The following is a 26404-nucleotide window of genomic DNA, read 5'->3' as shown; positions in this document are numbered from 1 at the left end:
TGTTGTGACGACCGGCAGACTGAGAGTCCAGCAGTTGTTGTCCATCAAGCAGGCAGCAGAGTCTTTCGATTGTCCAATTATTATTTCCCCACCTAGCATGCTACTAGGAAACAAGTTGGACTGAAAGCACCCGTGCATGCTTATAATGACTTGATATATCCCATGTGGTCAAGTCTTCTTGTCAGCTACCGCATTAACTTGGAATGAGGTTATCGCTGTCAAGCATGCTTGACCCGGCACTATTGAAGTCTTCTAGCTCTTGTTGATCAATCTCTATATGCTTCCTTTCTCTATCAAGATTTGTGGTAAAGGGAGGAATTAATTTTTACGTACGTAAAATTAAAATCGTAAAATTATAAAATTGCTTTTCAAGATAAATTCTATACACTCAAATGGTTTCCACATGTCCAATCCTAATTTTGAAAAAAGATATGATGTCGATATGGCTAAAGTTTCATTTTTCTATTAACTGCATTATTTCTCAAAACAAGGACACTTTCGTGACCGCAGGGATAGTCTATGCATGCTAGGCTGTCCACACAATGAAAGATAGGGACCTGAGTGCTTTTTCATACATTTCAGCGCATTTAGGTCAGAATCGAAGTACTTTATATTAGTTGGCTGGCGTGAAGGAAAAATGAAGCTTCCAGTTCAAGAGGAAACGACTAGTATGCACTGTTGAATGGAGCCAAATGCCAACTTGAATGAATTCAATACTTGTAAGTCCTTTGCTTTTCCTTCAGTGTAATATACATGTCCAGGCCACTGTTATCAGATGTCGCTACATATACGCGCAGCACACCATGTATAGCCTCCAATTCCAATTCGACAAAGCGACCATCTCTCGTTCTACGTACCTAGAAAACAAAGAAGAAATCATGGAAACTTTCCACTCAAAGGTGCAACCCACACTAGCGCTAGTTTTTACCTTGTTCCTGGTAGGTTGCCTCTACCTGCACGCTGATGCGGTGACGCATCATGGAGGCGTGTCTCTGCGATCCCAGGAAGAAGCTCTCTTTCAGTGGAAATCCACCCTGCGAAGCTCGGTGGCACTGGACTCATGGCGGCAGGGAATGAGCCCATGCAGCAGCAACTGGACGGGCATCGCGTGCAGCACGGTGCACCGTGGCAACCGCAAATCGCTGGTGGTGACCAGAATCTCCCTGAAGAACTCCAGCATCAATGGCCAGATTGGTGAGCTCAACTTCTCAGCACTCCCATTCCTCACATACATCGATCTCAGCTTCAACAGCCTTCATGGAGAAATCCCACCGTCTGTCACCTCCCTGAATGCACTCTCCTACCTTGATCTCAGTGTCAACTCGCTAACTGGCCAAATACCAGAAAACCTAGGGAACTTGACCAGACTAAGTATGTTGATCCTTAGCAGCAACCATCTATCAGGTTTCATACCATATTCTGTAGGCAATCTCATCAACTTGTTTTGGCTTGACCTTTCGGATAACCGATTGAGTGGTGGAATCCCAGTCTCCTTGGCGAATCTCACAGAGCTAAACTCAGTTTATCTCCTTAACAATGAGATCAGTGGATTCCTTCCCCAAGAGATAGGGTTGCTGCTCAATCTGAGCACTCTAGTTTTATTTGGGAACCAAATGAGTGGCCCCGTTCCTTCCAGCTTGGGTAACCTTACTAACCTATTCAACCTTGACCTTTTTGACAACCAGTTTGTGGGCTCAATCCCAGAAGAGCTTGGCACTTTAGTGGGTATCAACACGGTGCATCTATCCTTGAACCAGCTCTCAGGTTCAATTCCTGCAACTCTTGCGAACCTCACAAGCATCACAACGCTAACACTCTTTGGCAACATGCTGTCAGGTCCTCTGCCTCGGGAATTAGCAAATCTTACACACTTAGTTACGCTCTATCTATCAAATAACTCTCTCACGGGGGAGTTGCCCTCTGGTTTCTGCAAAGGAGGGAAACTCCAATGGTTCAACGTTGGTGACAACTTGTTCACGGGCACCATTCCTAAGAGCCTTCAAACATGCAACAGCCTGAAGCAGCTTGGCCTGTCTTTCAACCACCTGATGGGAGATATATCAAATCTTGGGCCATACCCACATCTTATTGAAGTAGGCTTAAGACGAAACAACCTCAGTGGGCAATTGTCAAAAACATGGGCTTTAAGCATCAATTTAACAAAGATGATTATTTCTGAAAACATGATTTCTGGGAGCTTGCCACTGGAGTTATCAAACCTGGTAAACCTGGTGGCACTTTCACTACACACAAACAACTTAACTGGCAACATACCACCAGAATTAGGCAATCTAGGCAACATGTACTCGCTCAACCTATCACGTAACCAATTTTCTGGTCATATACCTTCTGAACTTGGTCGGATGAGAAATTTGCAGTTCCTTGATATATCTCACAATAAGTTTAGCGGGTCGATACCAGAAGAGCTTGGCAGTTGTACTAAACTACAGTGCTTGATGATTGACCACAACAACTTGAGTGGATATTTGCCATTGGCCATTGGTAACCTGGAGAACCTGCAGATTGTATTGGATCTAAGCAGCAACAAGCTCACAGGTGAGCTACCAGCACAGCTCGGGAACTTGGGAATGTTGGAGTTCCTGAACCTCTCACACAATCAGTTCAATGGAAGCATTCCATCCTCCTTCGGTAGAATGATTAGTTTGTCAACACTTGATGTGTCATACAACAATTTGGAAGGACCGGTTCCAGAGGGACGACTATTCCTTGATGCCTCAATAACATGGTTCGTCCACAACAAAGGTCTCTGTGGTAATATCTCGGGCCTGCCAACATGCCCTCCAGCTCCAATAGTGGAATATCACAAAAGAAGAATTCACAGCTTCGTGCTAGCTATTTCTATCCCAGTGTGCATAGCTGTTATCATCATAATTTTTATTATAGTTATAATTATTCCCAAAAGGAAAAGACCACAAAAAACTACGGCCACAGATACAAGAGATGTGCTTTCAGTGTGGAACTTCGACGGGAAACTAGCATTTGAGGATATTAGTAGGGCAACAGAAAACTTCAGTGATAGGTACATCGTTGGCTCAGGAGGGTATGGCACTGTCTACAAAGCTCAGCTTCAAGAGGGGAGATTGGTTGCAGTGAAAAGGCTTCACCAAACTGAAGAGGCGATGAGCGATGAAAAAAGATTTCTTAGTGAAATCAAAGTGTTGACAAAGATCCGGCATAGAAGCATCGTCAAGATGTATGGGTTTTGTTCCCATCCAAGGTACAAATTTCTAGTGTATGATTACATTGAGAGAGGAAACCTTCATGTTATCCTGGGAAATGAGGAACTTGCAAAGGACTTGGACTGGCAGAAGCGAGTTGCTGTTGCAAGGGACGTGGCTCAGGCTATCTACTACTTGCACCATGAATGCGACCCACCAATAATCCATCGTGATATAACAAGTAACAACATCGTGCTAGATGCAGATTTCAATGCTTATGTTTCAGATTTTGGAATAGCAAGGATGCTAAAGCCTGATTCATCCAATTGGAGTGAACTAGCAGGAACATATGGTTATATAGCACCCGGTATGTGCTCAGTTAGTTTCTTCTACAGAGTAAATATATTCTTGTTACCATTTGAAAATATCAAATATAATGCAGTTTGGTTTGATGTTTGATTATATTATTGATTCAGATTTTTTATTTTGATGCAGAGCTTTCTTACACATCAGTGGTGACAACAAAATGCGATGTCTACAGCTTTGGTGTAGTTGTGCTGGAGATTGTTATGGGGAGATACCCCATGGAGCTGCAGTCCCTTGCTGCCACAGGACAGCATCAAGAGCTTGCGATGGAGGATATGTTGGACAAGCGCCCATTAACACCAACAGTTGTGGAGAAGAAAGAAGTTGCTGTTCTTGTGGAAGTGGCATTTGCTTGCCTGCAAACTTCTCCTCAGTTTAGGCCAGAGATGCGGGATGTCTATCAGAAACTGGCTCTGCACAAACCTCCTCCTCCTTTAGCCTCACCATCTCATGCACCTACACCAGAAGAAAAAAGAGAAGTCTAAGGTCATCTGTCTTGTGTCAAGCATTCATACTACGTAGTAGCTGTTATAATGAACAGCAACTGTGTTGAATCTTAAACTGCTTACCTGCCCAAAAAAGTTCTTGTGGAATGGAATGCTAAGAAGTTGGGGAGTGGGCAAAGCAAACAGGAAAGGAGACGAAGGCAAAGGAGGTTGTTAAATCCAGCCCAGACACTGCCTTGTTGACAGTCTTTCTTACCGATTTGCTTGTGCTTTTGACATTGCTAATTCCCTGTTATGGGTGAATTGAAATGACAATCAGAGTTTGCTTCGAATGTGGAGATGTTAACATGCAACATGGAAAAGAAAAAATAACAAGACAGTTCTTTCAGATATTAAAACCGCAACAACACAGTATTATAAGAACACGTAATCCATTCTACACGATGTCATGTTTCCTATACAGTACAGGCTTCAAGTTACAGCAAACTATCAGCTAGCTGTTACTTTTGGGGCAGAACTGTTGTGTACATTTTTCTGCCCGCTAACAGAACATCACTCGTTCACTCCCTTCTTCGGCTTTTGTGATGGCGATGCTTGGACTTCTTCGCATCCTTTTCTTTCTTTTTATCTCGCTTCTCTTTTTTCCCAGACTTCCTTTTCTTTTCCTTCTTGCTCTGTGGTTCAGAGCTCGATCCCCTTCCATCCAACATTTCCTTACACCAATGATCGTCAGGAGACTTGGATCTCAAAAATGAAGGCTTCTCTGGGCCTTGTACTCGACGTTCCCATTTTTCTTCCATACGTATATCAGCACTAGGTCCAATATCATGACCACGAGACGACGAATCAAGGTATGGACCAGGCTCATCCATCCGAGAACCAATGGCCCCACGCCCTCGCTTCACCCTAACAAAATAGCAAGAATACACATGTTACCAACAAAATTGCTGATAGGAAACACAAGGAAAGAGGTAAAAGATAGAACGGTAAACAGCATATTTAAATATACCACATTATAGGATACAAGCCATCATCAATAGAATAATGTGGTTTTTTATTCTTTACCACGCATAGATAATGTGGTACTCCCACCATCCATCAATGTAAGGCGTATTTTACGAGGACTCAAGGAAGTCTTTAAAAGTAGATTTCGATCATTGATTTCTCTTACATTATATTGTCAATTGCTACAAAATCAACATCATCCTAAAAGTATTTCGAATACTGATCTATTGATACAAATGTAGTATTTCGAACATACATATAATCTAACTAAGTTGTTGGCCAAAATCTACAAAAGTTTAACTTTTTCAAAACAAAAAACACCTTAGATTGACGGACAAAGGGAGTACTATTGAAGGTGTACACAGATTGTGTGGTTATTCATATAAGATCACGAGTAAAATAATATTGTTATATGCAGGTGTTACATAAAAAAATAATGGATATTTATGGCATTAAAGAAAATAATGAATATTCAAACTGACCTAGAATGAAGAAATCTTTCAATTTCATCATCCCTGAGACCATCCTCCTGGTCTGAGTAAGAAATGTTATAAGTAGTCCCTTCTTGTTGAACCCTTGAGCTAGAGCTATGGTTTCTCAATTCACTTTTCCGCTTCTCGCCTCTATAATCATCACGATCTTTACTTCTGCCTTTCATCTTTGACTCCAACTCCAGTTCCTTTTCCCTAGCATGCCACATTTCATTGACCTCCACAACACGGTTTGCTGCAGGACAACAGCGTATTTCAATTCAGATGCACAAAAGATTTGATGCAGGTTCATCATTCAAGAAACTAACACCAGGGCAATTCAAAGGAGCACAATCCTAACCTTGCTGAACTCCACGAACTGTGGCTGTGAGGAACCGTGAGTTTGGGCGATGCCTTACATTAGGCTTTCGCAGATATGCATGAACACCTTCCCTGTCAGCCTCAGCCTGTAATCTACGTGCCTCTTCAAGTAGTAAAGAGGCAAGACGATTCTCTGTCTCCAGATCCATTGTCTAACTCCAAGTTCAACAACTGACTGTCCAGAAATGAAATATTGAGTAGATAGAAAAATAAGATAACATCAAAGGCAATAAGCAAATAAGTTATTGGCATATTGCTCCAGAGTTATACTTATGATGAAACAGGAAAGTTCTTTAGAGTAAAGAAAAACCCAAAGGACCTAACTTTCTATATTTCAATCGTATAATTGATCTACATTATTTTGCTTGGGCGTATGGGCAATGCGTCTTCGGCAATAAAACAAATCTATTACTAGTGTTTGATCAAACTAAGTTGTAAGATTCAAACAGTCTCACTCAAACTAAGTTGTCAGGTGAACCCAGGAAAGCAGAAAGACACCAGAATGATGTGGCAAAGTTGATGCATGGATCTGGAGCATGAAAGGCAACAGTGGTTGCAAAGGAACAGAACAGTGCAGGATATTGCTCAGTGTAAGCTGTGTTAGCTATGTACTATTGAAAACACCACAAATATGGCTTTACAAATGAATAAATGATCCAAAAATACATGGGATCCAGTTAATCCACAGAGCAAGTCCATAGATATCAGATAATGCTGCAGCACAAGAACAATTTGTGAACAAGCCCGCAGCTTTGCCCAACCTCCTCCCAAACATGGGTGTGAAACAATAGTTTTAATCAACCAATGATTGGGTGGATGCCGGGTGGATGAATTAATAAGTAATTTTCTACAAAACAGATCAACAGGTACGGACAATTGTGCACGCTACACTGAAGAACTAGAATTTATTGGTGCATATTTTGCGGTGAAGTATAACTTTATCCTTTCAGCCTTCCTAAAATGCACCTAACTAGTAGTAACATCCGAGCACATAGAGCAAGTCTATCAGATAATGCTGCAGCGCAAGAACAATTTGTAACATCCAGCACGGCAGAGAAAAAGCAGGCAGCTTTAGACCCGACCTCCTCCCAAACATGGGGCTGGCATAACGTGTAGCCGTGGGGATCGAACTGAACCCCCAAAGCAAAATTCAACTTATTCGCAAACTTTGACAGCTTCTACCCGTACCCCCTCCTCGCAGAAAAGGAATTCGCAACGAATTGTGCGAACTGGAGCAGGAAAACTCTCGGATTTGATCCCTCGCGGGTCGCGCAGCACAGGGAAGATCCCGCGGAACAGGGCGCGCGCAATCCGCCCAAGCAACCAAGCAAGGTGGCTAGGGTTTCCTTACCAGGTGGGGAAGAAGCCGATCCAAGCCCGGACGGATCCCCTCCCCGCGCCCGTCCACGAGCGCCGAGGAGTAGGACGACGGCGGTGGCGGCCGCCGCGAGAGACGAACCCCTTCGCGGTGGGGCGAGCAGGCGGCGCGTTCCGCGCCGGCTGAACTAGGCGCGGAGGCACCCTCGGTCCGCGGACGGCGCTCGATGGGGGGCGGCGAAAGGGCCGGGGAGACGGGAAGGAAGAGGGGGCGCGCGCTCTTTCGTCGCCGCCGCGGCGCCGCCGGGGAGAGGATGGGAGGGGAAACGAAACGGGAGAAGATTTGTTGCCTTTGTTGGGTACAGCTGGCTCCGTACCAGACGAGAAAGCCCCGGCCCGTTCCGTTGGGTGCCACCGTGCCAGCCCGTTAAAAGGACATGTACTTCAACTATGCTCTCACTTCTGCAGTTATTGTCCACACTCGTCATACTTTATTTTCATCATCTAAATAGAATATTTTATCCTAGTCATCAAGATTCTCCCTATACCAATTTCTCCCGCACCCATGTTACTCAATATTTCATACTCTATACCAACTACCCCATATTTTATTCCCCTCCCCTCTCTCTCCCCAACCGTTCCCTCCCTCTCCTACCGATGCCTCGTTCTCCCCACCGCCCCCTCCCATTCCTCCCTCTTTCTCTCTCCCACCGGCTCCTTCCTCCTCCTTCTCCCTACCACCCCCTCCCCCTCCTCCTCCTCCCCGACGGCGCTCCCTCCTCCTTCCTCCCGACGCCACCCCCCTCCTCCTTCCTCGCTGCTGCTTCCTCCCCGCCAGCCCCGTTCTCCTCCCCGACCCCGTCCTCCTTCCCGACGGCGCCCGTTCCTCCTTCCTCGCCGACGCCGCCCCCTCCTCCTTCCTCCCGATGCCGCCCCCTCCTCCTTCCCCGCCACTGCCGCCTCCCCGCCGGCCCCGTTCTCCTCCCCGACCCCGTCCTCCTCCCCGACGGCACCCGTTCCTCCTTCCTCGCTGACGCCGCCCCCTCCTCCTTCCTCGCCACCGCCGCCTCCCCGCCGGCTCCGTTCTCCTTCCCAGCCCGTCCTCCTCGCCGACGCTGCCCCCTCCTTCTTCCTCGCCGACGCCGCCCCCTCCTCCTTCCTTGCCGCCGCCGCCTCACCCGCTGGCTCTTCCTCTCCATCGGCCCCGTTCTCCTCCCCGGCCCCCTCCTCCTTTCTCCCGACGCCACCCCCTCCTTCTTCCTCACCGACGCTGCCTCCTCCTCCTTCCTTGCCACTACCCCCTCCTCCTTCCCGACGGATCCAGCGGCGACAGATCCACCGGCGGTGGTCCAGTGGCAGCGGCGGTCCGACAGGGGTCCAGCGGTGGCGACGAGTCCGAGCGGAGGCGCGAGGGGGGTGCCCGTTGGGGCTAGCGGTCTTGGGAGGCGGGTAGCGGGTGCCTTGGGCGTCCGCTAGAAGTAGCGGACCGTCGGTCGTCCGTTGGCGTACCGGAGGCCTCCCAATACCACGGTGCGGGGTTTTTTCCGCTGCCGCGGTACTGGAGGATCGTTTAGCGGTTCCCGGTGCGAACAGCCTAAGAACCCTGTTTGGGAGGAGATCGCATGGACTAAATTTTAGCCCCCTCAAATAAAGTGCTAAATTTCAACCTTTTGGGGTGTTTGGATGAAGAGCTAAAATTTAGCACCTGTTGCACAAAATGACTACTCTACCCCTCCACCGATGCCCCTCCCCCTCCATTCCTTCCTGCAAGCCTCCTCTTCTCTTCTTTTCCGCATCGCGGTCCTTCTCGCGTCGTCTTGCCACGTCGGAAGCCCGGTAGGTGGCCGTGGACCTCCCACCCTGTGCGAAGCTCTCGACGATGGAGTGGTCAACAAGCACCCGTAGCGAGAGGGTCTCGCCGTCAAGCACGGGGAGGGTGCTGCCGACGATGCGCTTGACGATGTCGTTGGCGTTGGAGGACCGTGACTCGTCCTGGTAGAAGTGCATGGTGACGCCGCCGTTGAGGCCCTTGGCGCAGCGTCTCAACCTCCTCGACGGGCCACTGGAGCAGGTTGCTGCCGTTCTTGCTCCACGGGAAGGCGTTGCCGCCGCCCTCGCCCGATGACGATGACACGCCAGACGTCTTCTCCAACACGCCGGCCTCGGGGCCCCTACTGCTGCTCCCCGTCCTCGCCACCGGCACCGGCACGGGCCGCGGGGCGCGATGCGGACGACGTCGACCAGCACCGTGCTGGACAAGACCGCCGCCGTGGTGCACAGCGGCGAGTAGGAGGTAGAATTAATGGCGGCTGGACGGCCTTGTCGCCGATCTCGGGCCGCGGGGCGATGGCGAGGCGGGGTCGGGCGGAGGCGGGCACGACGGCGGGGCCCGTGGAGGCGAGGCGTCGTGGTGCCCCTCGCGGGGAGAGAGAGAGAGAGTGAGGGGAGGAGGCGGTGGGATCGGCGGGGTCGGCCAGAGGCGGCAAGGTGGCGGGCGGAGAAGGATGGCGGCGGGGTCTGGCGGGGAGGAGAGAGGGGAGGGGGCAAGGGGGGAATTGGTCTAGGGGGACCAAGTTTAGTCAGTTTTAGCTACCCCCAAGTGACTAAAGGATTATGGGGGTGCTAAATTTAAGCACTTGAGTTTTAGCACACCTGTTTGGGAGCACTTGTGATTAAAATGAACTAAAATAGGGGTGCTAAAGTTCTAAATACCCCCTAGATGAGAATTTTTTTTTGTACTTCTACTATGCTCTCGCTACTCTACTAGACGAAAAAAAATCATTGGCACCTCCCTAACAATGCTCATGGAAAAAGACAACGTCTACTATTTGTGAGAAAGTTATCTGCCATTGTATTAAAACTTCAGATGTCCTTCATTCAGAATTCATAAATGAGCCTACCATATTCAATCTTAAATCCTTAATCAAATCTTGCACTAGAAAATCCTAGCGCAACAAGAAAAATGTTGGAGGTTAATGGAAGAAACATCTTATTTTATTCGAAAAAACACATGCATATGCATAGATTTTGTAAGTCTGAAACTTTAAAGCGACATATGATACAACAGTACATGTAGAGACCAGATTAGAGGGAAGGAAGAAATAGAAATAGAAATAAAAAAGCTTTGAAAAGTAGTGGGGGAGAACACGATCACATGAGCATCAAAAGTTCACGCAATGGTTGGTTACTTGAAATTGTGGAGTCTGAACAAGATTGTCGAAAACAAAATTATTGTGCCCCCTGAGATGTCGAAGCAGAGCTTGCACCGTCGACACATGGAGAGGTGCTGGCCGACTCCACCATGGCGAACACGTAACTATTCAGAAAAATGAATCACTAACTTTATTTTCATGCTTGAACTGGTTGGTTTGGATATTTGAACTCGTTCCATCTCAGCCCATCCAAAAAGCCCGGCCCGGCCCGAGGTTTAATAACAATTATCAAATCACATGGAAAAAGGCTCAGGGCTCAGAAACTGAGATGGTGGCGGCGCCAGCTCCAGAACGCCCACGCTATCCAAAACCCCGCGCATCCGCAACCACAACGGTAAACCCGCGCCGCGCCGCCGATGTCCTCCGCTCCCGCGGCCCCGCCTCCGCCGCCGAGCCCCGACGCGGGCTCCCCGCGCGTCTTCCGCGCGCGGCCTCGGCGGCCCCCGCCCCGCGCGCCCGGCCCGCCGCCGTGGGCGGAGCGGCGGCCCGCCGTGTCCGTCGACCTCGACCGCGGCCGCCGCAGGGCCCGCGTCGAGGTGGATGGCGTCGGCGCCGCGTCGCTCCCCGCGCGGCACCGCCTCCGCGTGGAGGGCACCCGGTGGCAGCGGGACTGGAAGGTGTCGGAGGCCGCCGCGCGCGTGCTAGCGCTGCCCCGCACCGACGCGCGCGCCGTCGACGACGTGCTCAACAGCTGGGCCGGCCGCTTCGCCCGCCGCAATTTCCCGCTCCTCATCCGCGTATGCCCCCGTTCTCTCTGTGCTTGCGACCTGCTACGTGTTTAATGAAATGACTGCTTGTGCGGATGCTACTACTGGCTAGTACTGTGGCATTCGAATGGCTCGAGGGGAGCAAAACAAAATTAGATCTTTGCCACTAAATTGGTACGATTGGCATGTAAATCTGCCACCCGGCCCACATTCAGTGACTTGGATGGACCCACCCAGGCCAACGTTTAGTTTTTTGCAACTAATTTATTGTGAGGGGAGTAGGACGCGACTTAACCAAGTTGCTTGACCTTATAATACAGTATTTTATTTAGGTTAGTTCATGTTGAGTTCTAGTTATTGGCAGTACGGAGTCCTTCATGGTTGGGCATATGATTGCTATGACGGATTCTTTGGTTTGTTATTAATATGATAATTAATTTACCAGAGTAGGTTAACTATCTTTGTTCGGTGTCAACTATCTTTTGGTGCTTTATATTAATATATTCAACTACAATAGCGCTGTATCTATTTCCATGTGGCATAGGCAACTCTGCTGATTCTTTGGTTTGTCTATGGAGTTCATAATTGTGTATGCCAGTTCCATTACTTTGCAGTATTTGTACCTAGGTTTCTCAGATGGTCATCTGCAACTTTGTTCATGATTTTCAGTATGCGTCCAAAGCTATTTTGTCCTCAATCAGTCCAGAAAATCTAGTTATTCTCTCAAGAGTCAATTGTCACCATCATTTTTGTGCTCCCAATATTGTTCTATTAGAGAGTGTGTGGTAGAACCCCTTAGTAGCTACTGCATTTGCAAGTCATGGTTCTTATTTTTGTAACAAACCAAAAATCTCCATAAATTCGTTTACACGTTAGCTTGTGCCAGTGATAATGCACTCACACAGTTTGTATCACTTGTAGGAAATCACAATTTCTGGATCCTTGAAACATGCCGTACATGTGTTCCGCTGGATGAAAAACCAGGAGAATTATTGTGCTCGTAATGACATTTATGGCATGATGATAAGGTTACATGCTAGACACAATCAGGTTGATCAGGCACGTGGCCTTTTCTTTGAGATGCAAGAATGGAGGTATGAGTGCTAGATGTCATACTTTCAGCACCTTAAGCAATATTGACCTATTGTTTTCTTTCACCCTCACTAGAAGCCATAGTCATATCAGCCCTAGAATGGCTTTTTGTTTAAACTAAGAACAACAAGTCTGTCATAGGACTTCTACTGCTTTAGCATATTGGTTGGCATTCGTAAAATTCGTGATGTTGTACTGTTATTATGTCTCACCAATAAGATATCTTGCTTAAAATATAACTTACATGCAGCTTTTGTTTATGTATATTTTTTTTCACTAGTTTGGTGAGATGGCAGCATTTCCATCATCTGTTCACTCTTGGACTTTTTCATTTTTACATAAATGATATATCCATAGGTGCAAGCCTGATGCTGATACATACAACTCTTTGATCCATGCGCATGCTCGAGCTGGCCAGTGGCGTTGGGCCATCAACATTATGGAAGATATGCAACGTGCTGCTGTAAGTACATCACTAGGATCACTATGAACTATGAAGGCATGGCCATCTAGATTACTGCTTGTAACGATATTCTACATATCTAGCATCTAGAGGCCCCTGGAATATATCATTGTAGAAATAATCTGTCATTATACATTATGGCTGGTTTAGTTCTCTCCTTTAAGAGATACTTTTTTGTTGCAGATACCTCCTACTCGAACTACGTATAATAATGTAATAAATGCATGTGGGGCTGCTGGTAACTGGAAGAAAGCTTTAGAACTTTGTAAGAAGATGACTGAAAATGGCGTAGGACCAGATTTGGTCACACACAACATTGTCTTGTCTGCTTTCAAGAATGGAGCTCAGTATTCAAAAGCCATAGCTTACTTTGAAATTATGAAATCATCTAATGTTGCCCCTGATACATTCACTTTGAATATTGTGATCCATTGCCTTGTAAAGGTTGGGCAGTATGGGGAAGCTATTGAGTTGTTTAACTCAATGAGGGAAAAAAGAACAATATGTCCTCCAGATGTTGTTACATATACTAGCATAATGTATTCTTATTCTGTTTGCGGGCAAGCTGAAAATTGCAAGGCTGTTTTTGATATGATGATTGCTGAAGGTGTCAAGCCTAATATTGTATCCTACAATGCACTTTTGGGTGCTTATGCCTCACATGGTGCGCACAAAGAGGCCTTGGAAACTTTTAAATTACTGAAGCAAAACGGGTTGAGACCTGATATAGTTTCCTACAGCTCCTTACTTAATGCTTATGGTAGATCTGCTCAACCTGAGAAGGCTAGGGACGTCTTTAATGAAATGAGGAAGAATGCATGCAAGCCAAACAAAGTCAGTTACAATGCACTTATTGATGCTTATGGATCTGCTGGAATGTTGAAGGAAGCTGTTAGTTTTCTGCATGAAATGGAGAGAGATGGCATTCAACCGGATGTTGTTTCAATAAGTACCCTGTTAACAGCATGTGGTCGCTGCAGACAACTAGCTAAAATTGACACAATTCTTGCAGCAGCTAAGTCTCGAGGGATCGAACTAAATACAGTTGCTTACAACTCAGGCATTGGAAGCTATTTAAGTTTGGGTGATTATGAGAAAGCTTTGGAGTTGTACACATTAATGAGGGCGAGCAACGTGAAGCCAGATGCTGTAACTTACAATATACTCATTAGTGGATCTTGTAAATTGGGAAGGTACGCAGAATCTCTGAAATTTTTTGAAGACATGATGGACCTGAAGATTCATTTGACCAAGGAAGTCTACTCGTCCGTGATTTGTTCATATGTCAAACAGGTAACTGTTGCTGACATTATCTCTCTGGTTCCCTGTGAAGAATTGGTACGCTAACAATGATTTCGATTCAGGGCAAACTAACTGAAGCAGAATCTACTTTTAGTTCTATGAAAGAATCTGGTTGCTTCCCTGATGTTTTGACATATACTGCTATGATTAAAGCCTATAGGGATGATGGTAAGATTCTCTTATGATCAGGAAATGTTTCAATAACTTTAAGTTTTCAACTAATCCTGTGTCTGTATGGATCATAAGGGAGCTGGAGGAGAGCATGGGACCTGTTCAAAGAGATGGAAAGTAATGATGTGCAGCCAGATGCCATTGTATGTTCATCCCTCATGGAAACATTGAATAAGGGAAGCCAACCTGAAATGGTCCTTCAGTTGATGGAATTCATGAAGCAAAAACAGATTCCATTGAACCAAAAGGCTTATTTTGAGATAATAGCTTCATGCAGCATGTATGTTTATCCACTGTCTTAAGTTGCACGTGCATTGTAACTAGATTTATTATTGTTGAAATAGTATTCACTCTCGGCTATTATTTTGACTGTTAAATACATATATACGTTGCTGTAGTGTCACAATGTTGGTTGTTTGTACTATACATTTAGGTGTGGGTAACTTTCTGCCTCGTTATGCACGTAGTATTATGCAGGTGAACTTTTAAATTACCATTTGTATTTAATACGTTACCATTTGAGATACTCACTTGTAGCTGCTTGTTGTTTTAGTGTCACCTCGCCAAATATATATAAATAGTTAATAAGTATAAATAGAAATAAAGTTGTATATTTATTGAGATAGCAGGATATAATGTTGTGGTGGGTGAGATATCTCTTATTTCTGTTCGATCAAATTTTGAAATTGAGAAAATGATGTTTGAGGCTACCGGGTCTGTCCGTTTGCCTACTCTGTTCAAATGCTAGTTCAGTAATTCAGTTACATCCTTTCTTTTTACTTGTTGAGCATTTGTTGTTTTATAAAGCGGGCCTCTGCAGTATGCACCTTTTGCTATTATCATCTAGATCATGTCATGTTTTTATCTTGTTTTCATGCATGTTTGATGCAGTGAGTAGTTTGATATTCTATTTTATCTGTTCTATTTCTTTTGAGAGGTTACTAGTGCTGCTAGTTTAACTAATGAGATTTTTGCTGCTCTGCAACAGGCTACGGGAATGGAAAACAGCCAGTGAAATAATCGAACATTTGGATTCATCACTATCATCCATTTCGGTTGGCACACTAAATCATCTTTTGAATTTTCTTGGAAAATGTGGCAAGACAGAGAGCATGATGAAGGTATAATTGGACCCCGTAACGTAGGCGCCATCGTGTGACCTCTTCTTTATAATTTCCAACGTCAACATGTGGTGGATTTAACTGCCTTGTTGTCATTTTTTTTTAGTACTCAGTCTATACATGCAGTAATTGCATTGGCATAATTGAACTCTTTTCCTGCAAACAGAGAATAATTTAATACTGACATGAGCATTTCAGATAGAGAGATTCCTCATTTCAGAGAAATCACTACCTCTGTGTGATGTTAATTCCTTTGCCGTAGTGGTTTCTTAATAGCACCAATGTGCGACAGCAAGATATAGCTCCATGCATCACCTATTTGCTGTTCTCAACCAAATAAAATGATTTTAGCATTGAGAATACTACTGCCATCTTTACTAGTTTTGAGTCATCACCACTTTCTTTTGTGAATATATTTGATACTTGAGGAACATGCAGACTTGATCAATACACTTTGTGAGAAAAAAACAATTTCAGTAGTGATGCTTTGTCTGTCGATGGTGCATTTCCTGTTGCTGCTTCCCCTTGAACTCTTTGAAGGATAAGACTAAGCTTATTGTCATGATTTTCTATCGTGCAGCTGTTTTATAAGATGGTGACTTCGCGCTCTACTGTGGGCCTGTCTACTTATACGGTTCTGTTGAGAAACCTTTTAGTTGTTGGGAAATGGAGAAAGTATATTGAGGTATACAGCACATATTACTGGGCAGCTATATTGTCACATTTGAATAAGAGTTGAGGGGTCCTTCAAAAAAAGATTCCCTTAGAAGATAAGAGAACTACATTAGCTAGATTCTATTTACAATTGCTAAGTTGTGATAAGATGATGGTGTTATTTATTCCGAATGAGAACTCTGCAACCTCTTAGTTGTTGGGAATGGTGAAACCTGCATCCATTATGTCCTGTTGGAAAATTTTGAATTGTGAATTATTAATTTGACATTCTTCCTCCAGCAAACTGTAACATAAGCATTTTAAGCTTGGGGTTGGTTAGTATTTTATTGGAAATATGTATGAAACAGGGGAAAAAGATGGATGATAATTTAAAAATTCTCAAACTTTATCACTTCTCTAATTATTTCCTTTGTTTGGCCCATATAGGTTTTGCACTGGATGGAAGATGCTGGAGTCCATCCAACACTATATATGTATCAAAGTGTACTTCCATATATCTGGAGAGACAACAGCATGGACTATGTTACTCTCATGCAAGAAAAAATAAGTATGGCACCTCCTAATCTAATTATTGTTTGCATAAAAAGTGTTTTATTGTTGTTTAATGTAATAATATCTTCATATATGATTTATGTTCAATATGTCCAGCTTGGTCTTTGGAGGCAAGATACAAATCCAGTTCATCTCATCTTTTGAAATTTCTCAAACTAAGCTGCTGCAAAATATAATCATTGTTCATGCCTGCAAAGTTGCCATGGTTAAATTATTGATCTTCTTCTTAAACCTTTGTATTTTCACGGATTAATAGTTTTCATATTCTTAATTCATGTTTTATGGAAACTGATAATTTTTATAAAAACTATTTTGAATCAACTTAGTATTATAGTATGCTATAATATACTGATGTAAAAAGAATGGGAGGAAATAAACTGCAACATGCCACTACTTCAATTAATCCATATATCAAAGGAAAAAACAGTTATACATTTATTTAGCAAATGACTCTTTTGACAAACTAGATTGAGATATAAAAAACGAGATATTTGATTTCCAAAGTCTCGAAGTACCATTGCAATTGATTGGATGTTTGGCTCCGTTTTTGTTCCTTTGAATCTTCAATTGTCTGATATGCTCCTTTGATGTTTGTAAATGTTTGAACTTGAACCACTGGATTTTAAGTGTAGTTGTTTTACCTTACCCTGCTGTTTGTCATACCTTTTGATTTTGTTTTATTTTACATGATAGTCGAAAATCTCTTTTGGTGCAAGTGTAACATACATGTATGCTGAATTAAAGTAACTTCTGTAGATCCGTTCACAAGTAATGCTTACTCTATATGTTCATCACTATTTTCTTTTCTGTTTCCATTTCTCCATTGACTAAGGGAGCACTGCATGTTTTGCATCATGTTTTCCTGGATGACCCATTTTAGCTTGTTCATAACAGATGCATTGAGAGAGAAGGTAACATGAGCTCCATATATTTCTGCATTTGTTTGATATGGAGTACTAGAAGTCCATAACTGAATATGGAAGGCAGCATCAGATTGAAGCTAGCAGCATTCAGGGAGGACAGGATTTTGATTGTGCCGTAGTTGGCATCGAAGCAACTTTCCCATCTTTCAAAAAATGGAGATGGTAAGGTTTTTTTAACATGAAAGAGTTCACAGTTATTCCCTGTTTCCATGTTAAACTGTTGTCTTACCAATATACTACGTCTTCAGGACTTGGAGAACTGAGAAAATGACATGTTTCTACAGTTGGTGAGAGGTTGTGGCATCTGAAAAGCATGGCCTTATGATTTATCTCCTATGGCTTCGTTGATTACAGAAATTGGGTTTGTTACCTGTATGGCTTGTCTTGGAGCAATCATGTTACAGTTACTCTAGTAGAGCAGAGTCTTCTTTTCGCCACCCTAGAGTTTACAGTCTTGTATAGTTGTATAGGCCATTGTAGTAGCACTTCTACGACATTCTAATTTGTCAATGCCTTTCAAGTAATCAGTTTTCCCAACTTGTGTCATATTGGTTTGGGAATAATTTTGTTGTGAATTGTGAAAAGGGGACCATAACATGGACACTGTATGAGGCTTTTTATGATGGTCATATGAACAAATTACTGACATTATGATATAAGAAATTGCAAGCGGGTGGTATGTGTAACATAATTCAACTGCAGGACAAGATTAATTTTCCATTATTAAGCTGTTGAACAAGCAAAGAGGGTAAAAGAAACATGAATGATACAACTGCATGCACAGGGATCAAATGGCATGCGTAATTCAGTTACACACATCAATCAAATGATAAAGAATGCTGTTGCATGTGAACTAGTCAACCAATTAAAAGGTGATGACACGCAGGTAGAAGATCCGAACACATGGTAATTGGTAACCACCAGCTTGAGCCAAAAATAAAAAATAAAACCCCACAACCAAGCGTTTAGCATCTCACAATAGTCTCGCCGAGTCAAAGCAATTGCTAAAGGAACTAAATGTAACTTTTGAGTAGGATGACTGGACCAAGCAGACCTCTGGCAGGTGGCAGCGGCTGCCTGCCTGAGCAGAGTGCAGACGTGATCAGGGGCAGAGCTGAGCCAGCCCAACGCCTAGGGCCACTCGATAGGCCAACTGTGCTGGCCGGGCCTTTATGTTGCAGTGCAAGCATACCTGCTGACTGGTTGGCCTAGGTGCCACCATGACGATGCATGGAGTGCTTTCTGTTTGTTAGGTCGAAATCTCCCAGATAAGGAAGTACATCTTGACGTTCTCAGAGTGTCTTATCTGATTCGGTAGGAATCACCCACAAATAAGCCACCTTGCCCATTTGATTTCACAAAGTTTTCCAATAATAACCCAGTTGTGTGACTTGTTGTACTTGTACCAACATGATTTAATTTTATCTTAGTAACCCTTACGCGGTTATGCCGTCACATAGGCATAACAAAAATTTTGCGATCCTTACCAAGTGAATGCCATGCAAAATGTCTACTCAGCTGGGCCTATCCGTAACGACAGTGGCAAAAAAGTTAAATGGCCTATCTACCTCCGGAAGAAAGTCCACTATGCAGGTCATGGAGAACTGTTTCTTTGAATCAGGACGGTTGCTCAATTTCATTTGTTTGAGAGCAACTCATGTTGAGTTTACTCTAACAAAAAATGAAATCTTGTTATTTTTTGTCGGTAGATTATATTATATATTAATAAAAACCAATTCGAGTTCGCCTCAAAAAAAATATTGACAAGTGACTAATATTTTATTGTATCTCTAATGTAATACAGATGTATGCCAAAATACCGTGTGTCATGCATCATCGCGCGTACGATGGACGCCATTTCCAGAGCATACGTACATCTCCGTGTAATGGTTAGTCAATAAAATGACGCTAAGTACGAATTAGTCCTACACTCTTATAAGCAACAAAGTTGGCAAACACGCCTACAAAAGAAGATGAACGACATGGTAACTACCAGCTTGAGCCAAAAAGAAAAACCACAACCAAGCGTTTAGCGTCTCTCAATAGCCTCGATGAGTCAAAGCAATTGCTAAAGGAACTAATAAATGTAACTTTGAGTAGGATGACCGGACAAAGCAGACCTCTGGCAGCTGCTGCCTGCCTGAGGAGCAGAGTGCAGATGTGATGTGACGAAGGGCAGAGCTGACGGTGGCACCGCCAAGTATACATGGTCAAACGGGCGGCTGGCATGAGCCCAACCTAGCCCGGCCTATATCGGCTCGGCTATAGTGTCATGCTGGATCGGACCGCCCGCTATGAAGTCTTACAGGTCAGGTCCGGCCTCTTTATACCTTTGTGGGCTGGAGCGGCACGATAGCTCGACAGGCTAGGTAGGTCAAGCCGTCCATCGGCCCGCCAAACAAAAAACCCTCCAACAGATGCCCAAAATAACAAGGAATGCCAAGATCACAAGGAAATAGGGAATGCACAGCACATATACATACATATTATTAAAATCATAACTCATAGAGACATAGAGATCAAAGATCAAATTTTATTTGAGTTGTTTGGTGTGCCTGCCTCATTAAAAACCTTTCTATGTAAAACTCACACCTCGTGAGAAACCCTAGAAAGGAAAAAAGAGTACAGCTCAGCTCTAGAGAGTTCTTAATGTCTTAAGATTAGATGTCCAAATGTTCATTACACAAATAGTGCGATACTAAGTAGAAAAGATAAAAGCATAGCCTTTAACCATCATCATCAGCAGCATCATGATCAAGGTACATGTTCTCGAAAGCTAACTCCAGATCTTTGGTCTCCTTCTTGATGTTGTGCTGCAATTGAGCATCAGCTAGCTCCCAGTCCTTCAAGCAAGACAGCACCTCCACCATGTCACATGTCAGCCGCCATCGCCGCTCCTCAAGCACCCTGCCAGCAAGACTAAAAGTGGATTCTGATGATATTGTGGAAGTAGGTACTGTTAGCACATCTTTAGCAAGTATAGAAAGAATGGGATAAGTTTGCTTATGCTTATGCTCATGCCACCAATTGAGAATGTTGAAGTCTTCATCGTATTGGGCGACGCAGTCACTGTCTAGGTATGATGACAGCTCTGAAAGAGATGTAGCAGCTGCAAATAGTGCACCAGTACTTGTCCTCCTTCCCAATTGAGAAGGAGAACAAATAGAACCAGAACCAGAAGTGCTACTCATGTCAGAACCACCAAAATTTTTACCCCAAGCCATTTTCTTCTTACCAATACTAGTACTTACTGACTGTTGGGGTCGATGCAAGCGAACTTCACCAAACTTGGTTTCATACCTTTTTTGAAAAGATCTTAGTTAACTTACCACGCACATCAGTTGGGTATCTAGAGTAATCTATACCAGTAAGATTAGGTAACAATCAAAGAACATTATGAAAGCTTTTCATCTTAGCTCTAGGATCCAATATAAAAGCAAAGGCATATAGCACAGGTATTTTCCTCCAGTATTTTAGAAACTTATCTTTCATAGGAACAACAACATGTCTAAGCAAGTCATCATTCTCATATGCATTGAAATGTCCAGCAATATCAAGAATATGATGTAGCATTAGAGAAGATGTAGGATAATAAACACCAGATAGAGCAACTGTTGAATCATAGAAGAGTTCAAGGAATTCCAATACCTTTTCAGCAACATACCGGTGGTTATCAGTGAGCAGTGGCAAGCCATCACCACGCAAAGGATACTGAGTTTTGATAAAGATAGAAAAAGTACTCTGATATGGCACAACATGCTTGAGCATGAGGTATGTGGAGTTCCATCTAACATCTATGTCCAAACTAAACTCCCAGTGATGTACGAGCAACAGCATTAGAGTACTCCTAGTGATGGATAGAACCATCAGGGTTGAACTTTAGCATAGATTGAGACATACGATTAGTTTCTTTTCTCTTCCAGCAAGCAAGAATGTGCCGGCACAAATGGCCAGTACCACTAGAAGCGGCACTTAGCGCCATACCTGACCTTCTTGCTATTCCTCATGGTGAAGAGCTCCTCAAAGTTGTTCCACACCTTAGAGGTGGAGTTCCTGACCCTCTTCCCGCCGGAGCTCACCGGTGGCGTCGGCACCTTGGGCGCGCCGACAGGCCCGGCAGCATCAAGGTCGATAGCAGCTGCAGTGCTGCCACCGGCCAAGCCAACCTAGAGGACATCCTCTTCTGATGACCAAGGTCAATAGCAGTCATTGGAGGTCGGTGTATCAGTATCCATCTCCGACGACCTCCCTCCTCCTCACCTTCTCGGCGGCTCAGGCTCCTCAACGGCACGCGCTGCACCCACGTGAGCACGATGGCATCGTGCTCGGCCAACGACCTACAAGAACAAGATGTGAGATCTCAAGAACATGATAGCAGAAGAGCAGAAGAGGTTAGAGGAGGAGATCTTACCTGCGCTGCCAGAGCAGCCGAGCACGCCAAGATCTAGATCGAGAAGAGGAAGGAGGCAGACAGGCGGAGGCGGTGGTGCGACGCCGTTGACCGGTGGTGGACTGGCGACATCTAGATTGAGAAGGGGAAGGAGGTGGACAAGGACAGGCGGAGGCGGGATAGCGCCGATGACCGGTGGCGAATTGGCGGTGACCGGCGGTGAGGGAGGGAGCTAGGGAGGGGAAGGAGGCAGACAGGCAGAGGCGAGTGGCGATTGCGGGGGAGAGGGAGGGAGCCAGGGAGGGGATTAGGGTTGGTGCGCGGGGGCCGGGGGCGTTATATGCGGTGGAGTTAACGGGCCTCAATCGTGCTGACCGTTATGCAGGCCGTGCCATGGGCTGCCCGACGTGCCGCCTCTTCGGCCCAGGTCCGGCCTGCTACCTCGGGCCATGCTGGCACGGGCTCATGTAACGGCGGGCCAGGTCGTGCTGGTGCCGAGCCAATACAGGCCGGGCCTTGTGCTGTCCGTTTAGCCCAGCCCATTTGACCATGTATACCGCCAAGCCCCAACCAATCATGGACTCACAAAAAATTAGGGGCTGTCTACACCGCACTCAAGTGTAGAAGATCCCTCCTACACTCGATTTTTGAACCGTTGGATCCACGATGGATGGCTGCGATGGATCCAATCCTTTTCTTATCTTCTTCCATATCCCTCTGCTACCTTATCCTCTTGACCCATCCGCCTCCCGCCAGCTGCCTCCACCCTGTTGCCTCGCCGGTGCCGTCCCTGACATCGGCGAGGCCCGCCTTCCCTCCACTGCCCCTCCCTCCATCCTCATCCCTCCGTCCCCCATCGTTCTTTTCCGTTGTTGGAGCTCACCTCCGCCGGTCGCCCCCACCGCCGCCTTGCCCATCTCCGGCAGCTCTCGCCGCCAGATATGCCACCGCCGTCTCGACCCCTCCCACGCCAACTTGTCGCCGGAGCTCGCCCCCGCCGCCCCGCCTCACCGCCATCTCGACCACCACCACCGCCCGCTTCCCTACCACCGCAGAGCTTCTTCTAGGTCCGCCGGACACAGGTAACCTGAATCCCCGAAACCCCGAACACTAAAAGGCTCGCCAGACCTCGCCGGAGGTGGAGAAGAAGGGGAAGAGGTGGAAGAGAAAAAATTCAAGGGTGGGAGAGATGATTTTCACTCGAGTGTAGTATAGAAATCCCCAAAAAATTATTGACAAGTGAGCAATATTTTATTGTGGCTCTAATGTAACATAGATGTATGCCAAAATACCATATGTCATGCATCATCGCGTATGATGGATGTTATTTCCAGAGCATACGTACATCTCCGTGTAATGGTTAGTCAATAAAATGACGCTAAGTACGAATTAGTCCTACACTCCTACCAGAGATAAAGAAAGGCTTCCCTATAAGCAACAAAGTTGGCAACTGATGAACGACACGCCTACAAAAGAAGGTGTACGCAAACCGAGAGCAAACTTGTGTCGACATTTCGTAGCCTTTATTTGCTGCCTCCCTCTACACAGACCTACTACAGTCTGCAGGCAGCTCCCAATCTCCCATGGCCGCTGGCTCTCGCTCATCTGCTTCTGGGTCGTCCGCATGCAGCTGGGCCTCCTCCGTCGGAAGCATGGCCGCCGCCTCCCTGAGACCAGCAGGATGGAAGCCATCAATGACGCTGCACAGCGCACCGACACATCTTGTGCTTCAGACACCACGAGAACCGCAGGTACCTGCAGGCTCTTGGAGTAACATGGCACAGCAGGTTGCTCGCCCCATATTGACAGGACATGGAGCGACCTGGTGGATGGCGCCGTTCGAGCGACAGCCCAGCAGCCCAACACATCGCCAAACAATAATGGTGCCCGCCGAACTCCTGGCTCCTGCTGCTAATTCGTTTATTTAATTTGTCTGACCTTGTTTTGCAAATTAATGATCATACGCAGTACTAGCTTTTAATTGGGCCACATGCATTAGGGACATGCCTGGTGGCTGGAGCCCTGCTGCCCCAGGCGACAACCATGCCCAGGGAGCAAATCCATTCCGGGGCGCATGGGTTCAGAGCATTCGGCACAAAACCACAACACAGTTGTCGCCCACTTATCAACCTGCAGGTTATTTTCAAAATAAATTTGTTTGGACTTTCAGAAAGTCTTTTCAAGTACAAGACCTGATATAGTTGTTAAAGCAGGACATTTAGAAACTATTTCTGAAACGACATCATAAATTCAAGAAAAAAGTCCAAATTACTCCCCTCAAGTATAATTACAATCTGGATAACCCACTAAAGTATTTTTGGTTCAGTTTACCGTCTAAATTATGCCATTTGGTTCAATTTACCCCTTAACATAATTTATATTTTTTCTCCATGCACAAGTGGAGTCTTAGGTTCAAATTTTGCAAGATGATAGCAGGCATCATAAGACATGTTAGAAAAAATATGTGATGAACTTTTTATCATTATTTGATAGATTAGAATATTTAATAATAAAATTTATCCTTGAGATACAAAATTATATAAAAAATAATGATAAAAACTTCATAAAATAATTTTAAATATGATTATGATGTCCACTAACACCTTGCAAAGTCTCAAATTAAAATTCAACTTGTATATGGAGAAAAAATTATATTATGGGGTAAGTTGAACCAAATAATATAGTTTAAGGGGTAAATTGAACCAAAACATACTTTAGGGGTTATCTAGACTTCCTCTATATTTGAAGGGAGTAATTCAGACTCTTCCTAAATTCAAATATACTATAAAAATTTCTGCTAATAATCAATATTGGAGTTCATTTAATTTGTTTCTTTTTCATATTTGATTATCTTTTTCGGTATGATCTCCTCCTAAACAATCTATTTCACTTGTTTTGCAAATTAATGATACATAGCTTTTATTTGGCCCTCAGGCATTAGGGTCTTGTCTGGTGGAGCAAATCCAAACCAATTTGCGTGGCGCAACAGTTTGCACGGCATATGGCGCCCCAGCCCCAAGGTTTATTTTCAAAATAGTCTGGATTTTCATAAAATCTTTTAATTAGAATACCTGATACACTTAATGCAGGAAATTTAGAAATTGACTTTCTTACCGAAACAATATCACAACTTCAAATATACTATATATAAATATGTGTACTGATATGAATACTCCTGCTGTTGTGATATTTGGTTTCACGATGCTTCTACTAACATCATTTTTACATTCATAGTATTTATAAATTTTTACCGATTTATAGTCAAAGTTAGAAAGATTTAATTTAGGACAAATCTAATCTAATTCTGGGACGAAGGGAGTATTAGAGTTCATTTTGGTTTTTTCATATTAAACTTTTCTACAATTTTTTTACCACCAAACCGGCTTTCCTTTCCTCGAAGAACCTTTCAAAGGGTAGGAAGCTCATGAATTCACTAGAAAAGAAAAGAATTTGCCACTTTTAGAAGAAAATCTGGGCCAAATACCTAACAACGAACCAAACGGTTAACTAAAGAAAAATCTGAAAAAAAAACTAAACAGTCTCTTCCATATTATCTAGGTTGTTGCACTCCTCCATCTCTATACTAGCTACCATCCAGCAACGTCTCTCTTCAAATCTTTATAGTATATAGCTGTACTATAAGTAGCAGTGCCCTTTTCTCATTCTTTCATTGTTGTATTCTGATTTGTATTTTTCTTCATACGTATTTGTCATTTATATATGTTGTTCTTATTAATTTGTATATTTGAATCAGATGCTTTTGTAATGACAAACGCGAGGATCAGCTGTGCCTTAATCTGGCAGCTAGGCATTGTTCCTGGACAACAGGAGCGCCTGGTTTGTGCCTATGGGAACTGGTGTACTCCCAATCAGCGGTGGACCACGGCTGCAGCTGTCCAACATTTTCTGGGTCCTCACAACGGCTGTAGGATCGCGGTGTGTCCTAGCGGGAACTTTGTATACATTCTCTGCCATTCTAGTGCAGATGTTATGCGGCTCCAAGGTCGTACGCGTGGCATCGGGACTCAAGATGTAGTGAGCTTCTCCCGTGTTCTGAATGTCGAATACTCTAGTGAAGCTAACGGTCTAACGGTCCTGGTGTTCAGACACAAGTTAGGGACATTGCAGTCAAGTAGCTAGACGTGGATATTTGCTAATGTAAATAATATAGATATATTTATATATACACACATACAAGTTAGAGACAATTCCCTATTGGATTTAAATTCAACTTTCGTTCCTTATAGACACTATGTTGGATTTTCCATCCGGGAACCGTTAAATACCTTGTGAAAAGACGATTTTGCTCCTGTGAGACCCACCACCCTTCTCCCTCCTCCCCTCCCCTTCTCCCTGTACATGCCTGCCACAGCTAGCACCTGTCACCGTCAAGGGGACGGCCTGCCGCGCACAACTGCACCTGTCGCCACGGGCGCCCCTCCCCGCCAGCATCCTCGTCGTCGACATCGCCCCCTCCTCCACCGCCATCTCCCTCAGCCCCATCCTCCTCTGCCTGCCCTGCACCACGCACGCAAATCCGACGCACCCACCCACAAAGAGAGAGAAACCAAATCAATCACCGCCAAATTGAGCGAGATCAAATCTGAGCGGCACGAGGGCATGACAATCTGG

The 26404-nt window shown here is 44.7% G+C and overlaps 3 protein-coding genes and 1 long non-coding RNA gene across 5 annotated transcripts; 3 read left to right on the top strand and 1 right to left on the bottom strand.

Moving 5' to 3' along the window:
* Window positions 1–728: 728 nt before the first annotated feature.
* LOC117845397 (uncharacterized) lies at window positions 729–4323 on the top strand. Its single transcript, XM_034726424.2, has 2 exons — window positions 729–3546; window positions 3675–4323. Exons 1-2 carry the CDS (start codon window positions 804–806, stop codon window positions 4028–4030), a joined length of 3099 nt encoding a protein of 1032 aa, XP_034582315.1. The 5' UTR covers window positions 729–803; the 3' UTR covers window positions 4031–4323.
* Window positions 4324–4360: 37 nt separating this feature from the next.
* Window positions 4361–7542, bottom strand: LOC117845398 (uncharacterized). 2 transcript variants are annotated; one of them, XM_034726425.2, is made up of 4 exons: window positions 7199–7542; window positions 5828–6022; window positions 5479–5722; window positions 4361–4897 (listed from the first exon to the last, which is right to left on the bottom strand). In XM_034726425.2, exons 2-4 carry the CDS (start codon window positions 5994–5996, stop codon window positions 4552–4554), a joined length of 759 nt encoding a protein of 252 aa, XP_034582316.1. In that variant the 5' UTR covers window positions 5997–6022; window positions 7199–7542; the 3' UTR covers window positions 4361–4551. The 2 variants fall into 2 exon arrangements, with proteins under 2 accessions (XP_034582316.1, XP_034582317.1); XM_034726426.2 differs by having other exon boundaries at window positions 5828–6018.
* A 3128-nt stretch (window positions 7543–10670) lies between these two features.
* LOC117845065 (pentatricopeptide repeat-containing protein At2g41720) lies at window positions 10671–18033 on the top strand. The gene is made up of 11 exons (XM_034725951.2): window positions 10671–11113; window positions 12005–12177; window positions 12533–12638; window positions 12822–13931; window positions 14003–14108; window positions 14187–14391; window positions 15100–15232; window positions 15813–15917; window positions 16334–16454; window positions 17354–17544; window positions 17631–18033. The coding sequence occupies exons 1-10, from the start codon at window positions 10733–10735 to the stop codon at window positions 17377–17379; spliced, it is 2466 nt and encodes an 821-aa protein (XP_034581842.1). The 5' UTR covers window positions 10671–10732; the 3' UTR covers window positions 17380–17544; window positions 17631–18033.
* A 5207-nt stretch (window positions 18034–23240) lies between these two features.
* Window positions 23241–26037, top strand: LOC117845645 (uncharacterized). Its single transcript, XR_004638107.2, has 4 exons — window positions 23241–23655; window positions 23741–23908; window positions 24707–24792; window positions 25527–26037. It is a non-coding gene; the product is annotated as an uncharacterized lncRNA (long non-coding RNA).
* Window positions 26038–26404: the final 367 nt, after the last annotated feature.

This window comes from Setaria viridis, chromosome 2 (assembly GCF_005286985.2).
Source record: "Setaria viridis chromosome 2, Setaria_viridis_v4.0, whole genome shotgun sequence".
Lineage (NCBI taxonomy): Eukaryota > Viridiplantae > Streptophyta > Magnoliopsida > Poales > Poaceae > Setaria > Setaria viridis.
Note: the sequence above shows the minus strand (reverse complement) of the source record. Positions and strands in the feature narration are given on the sequence as shown.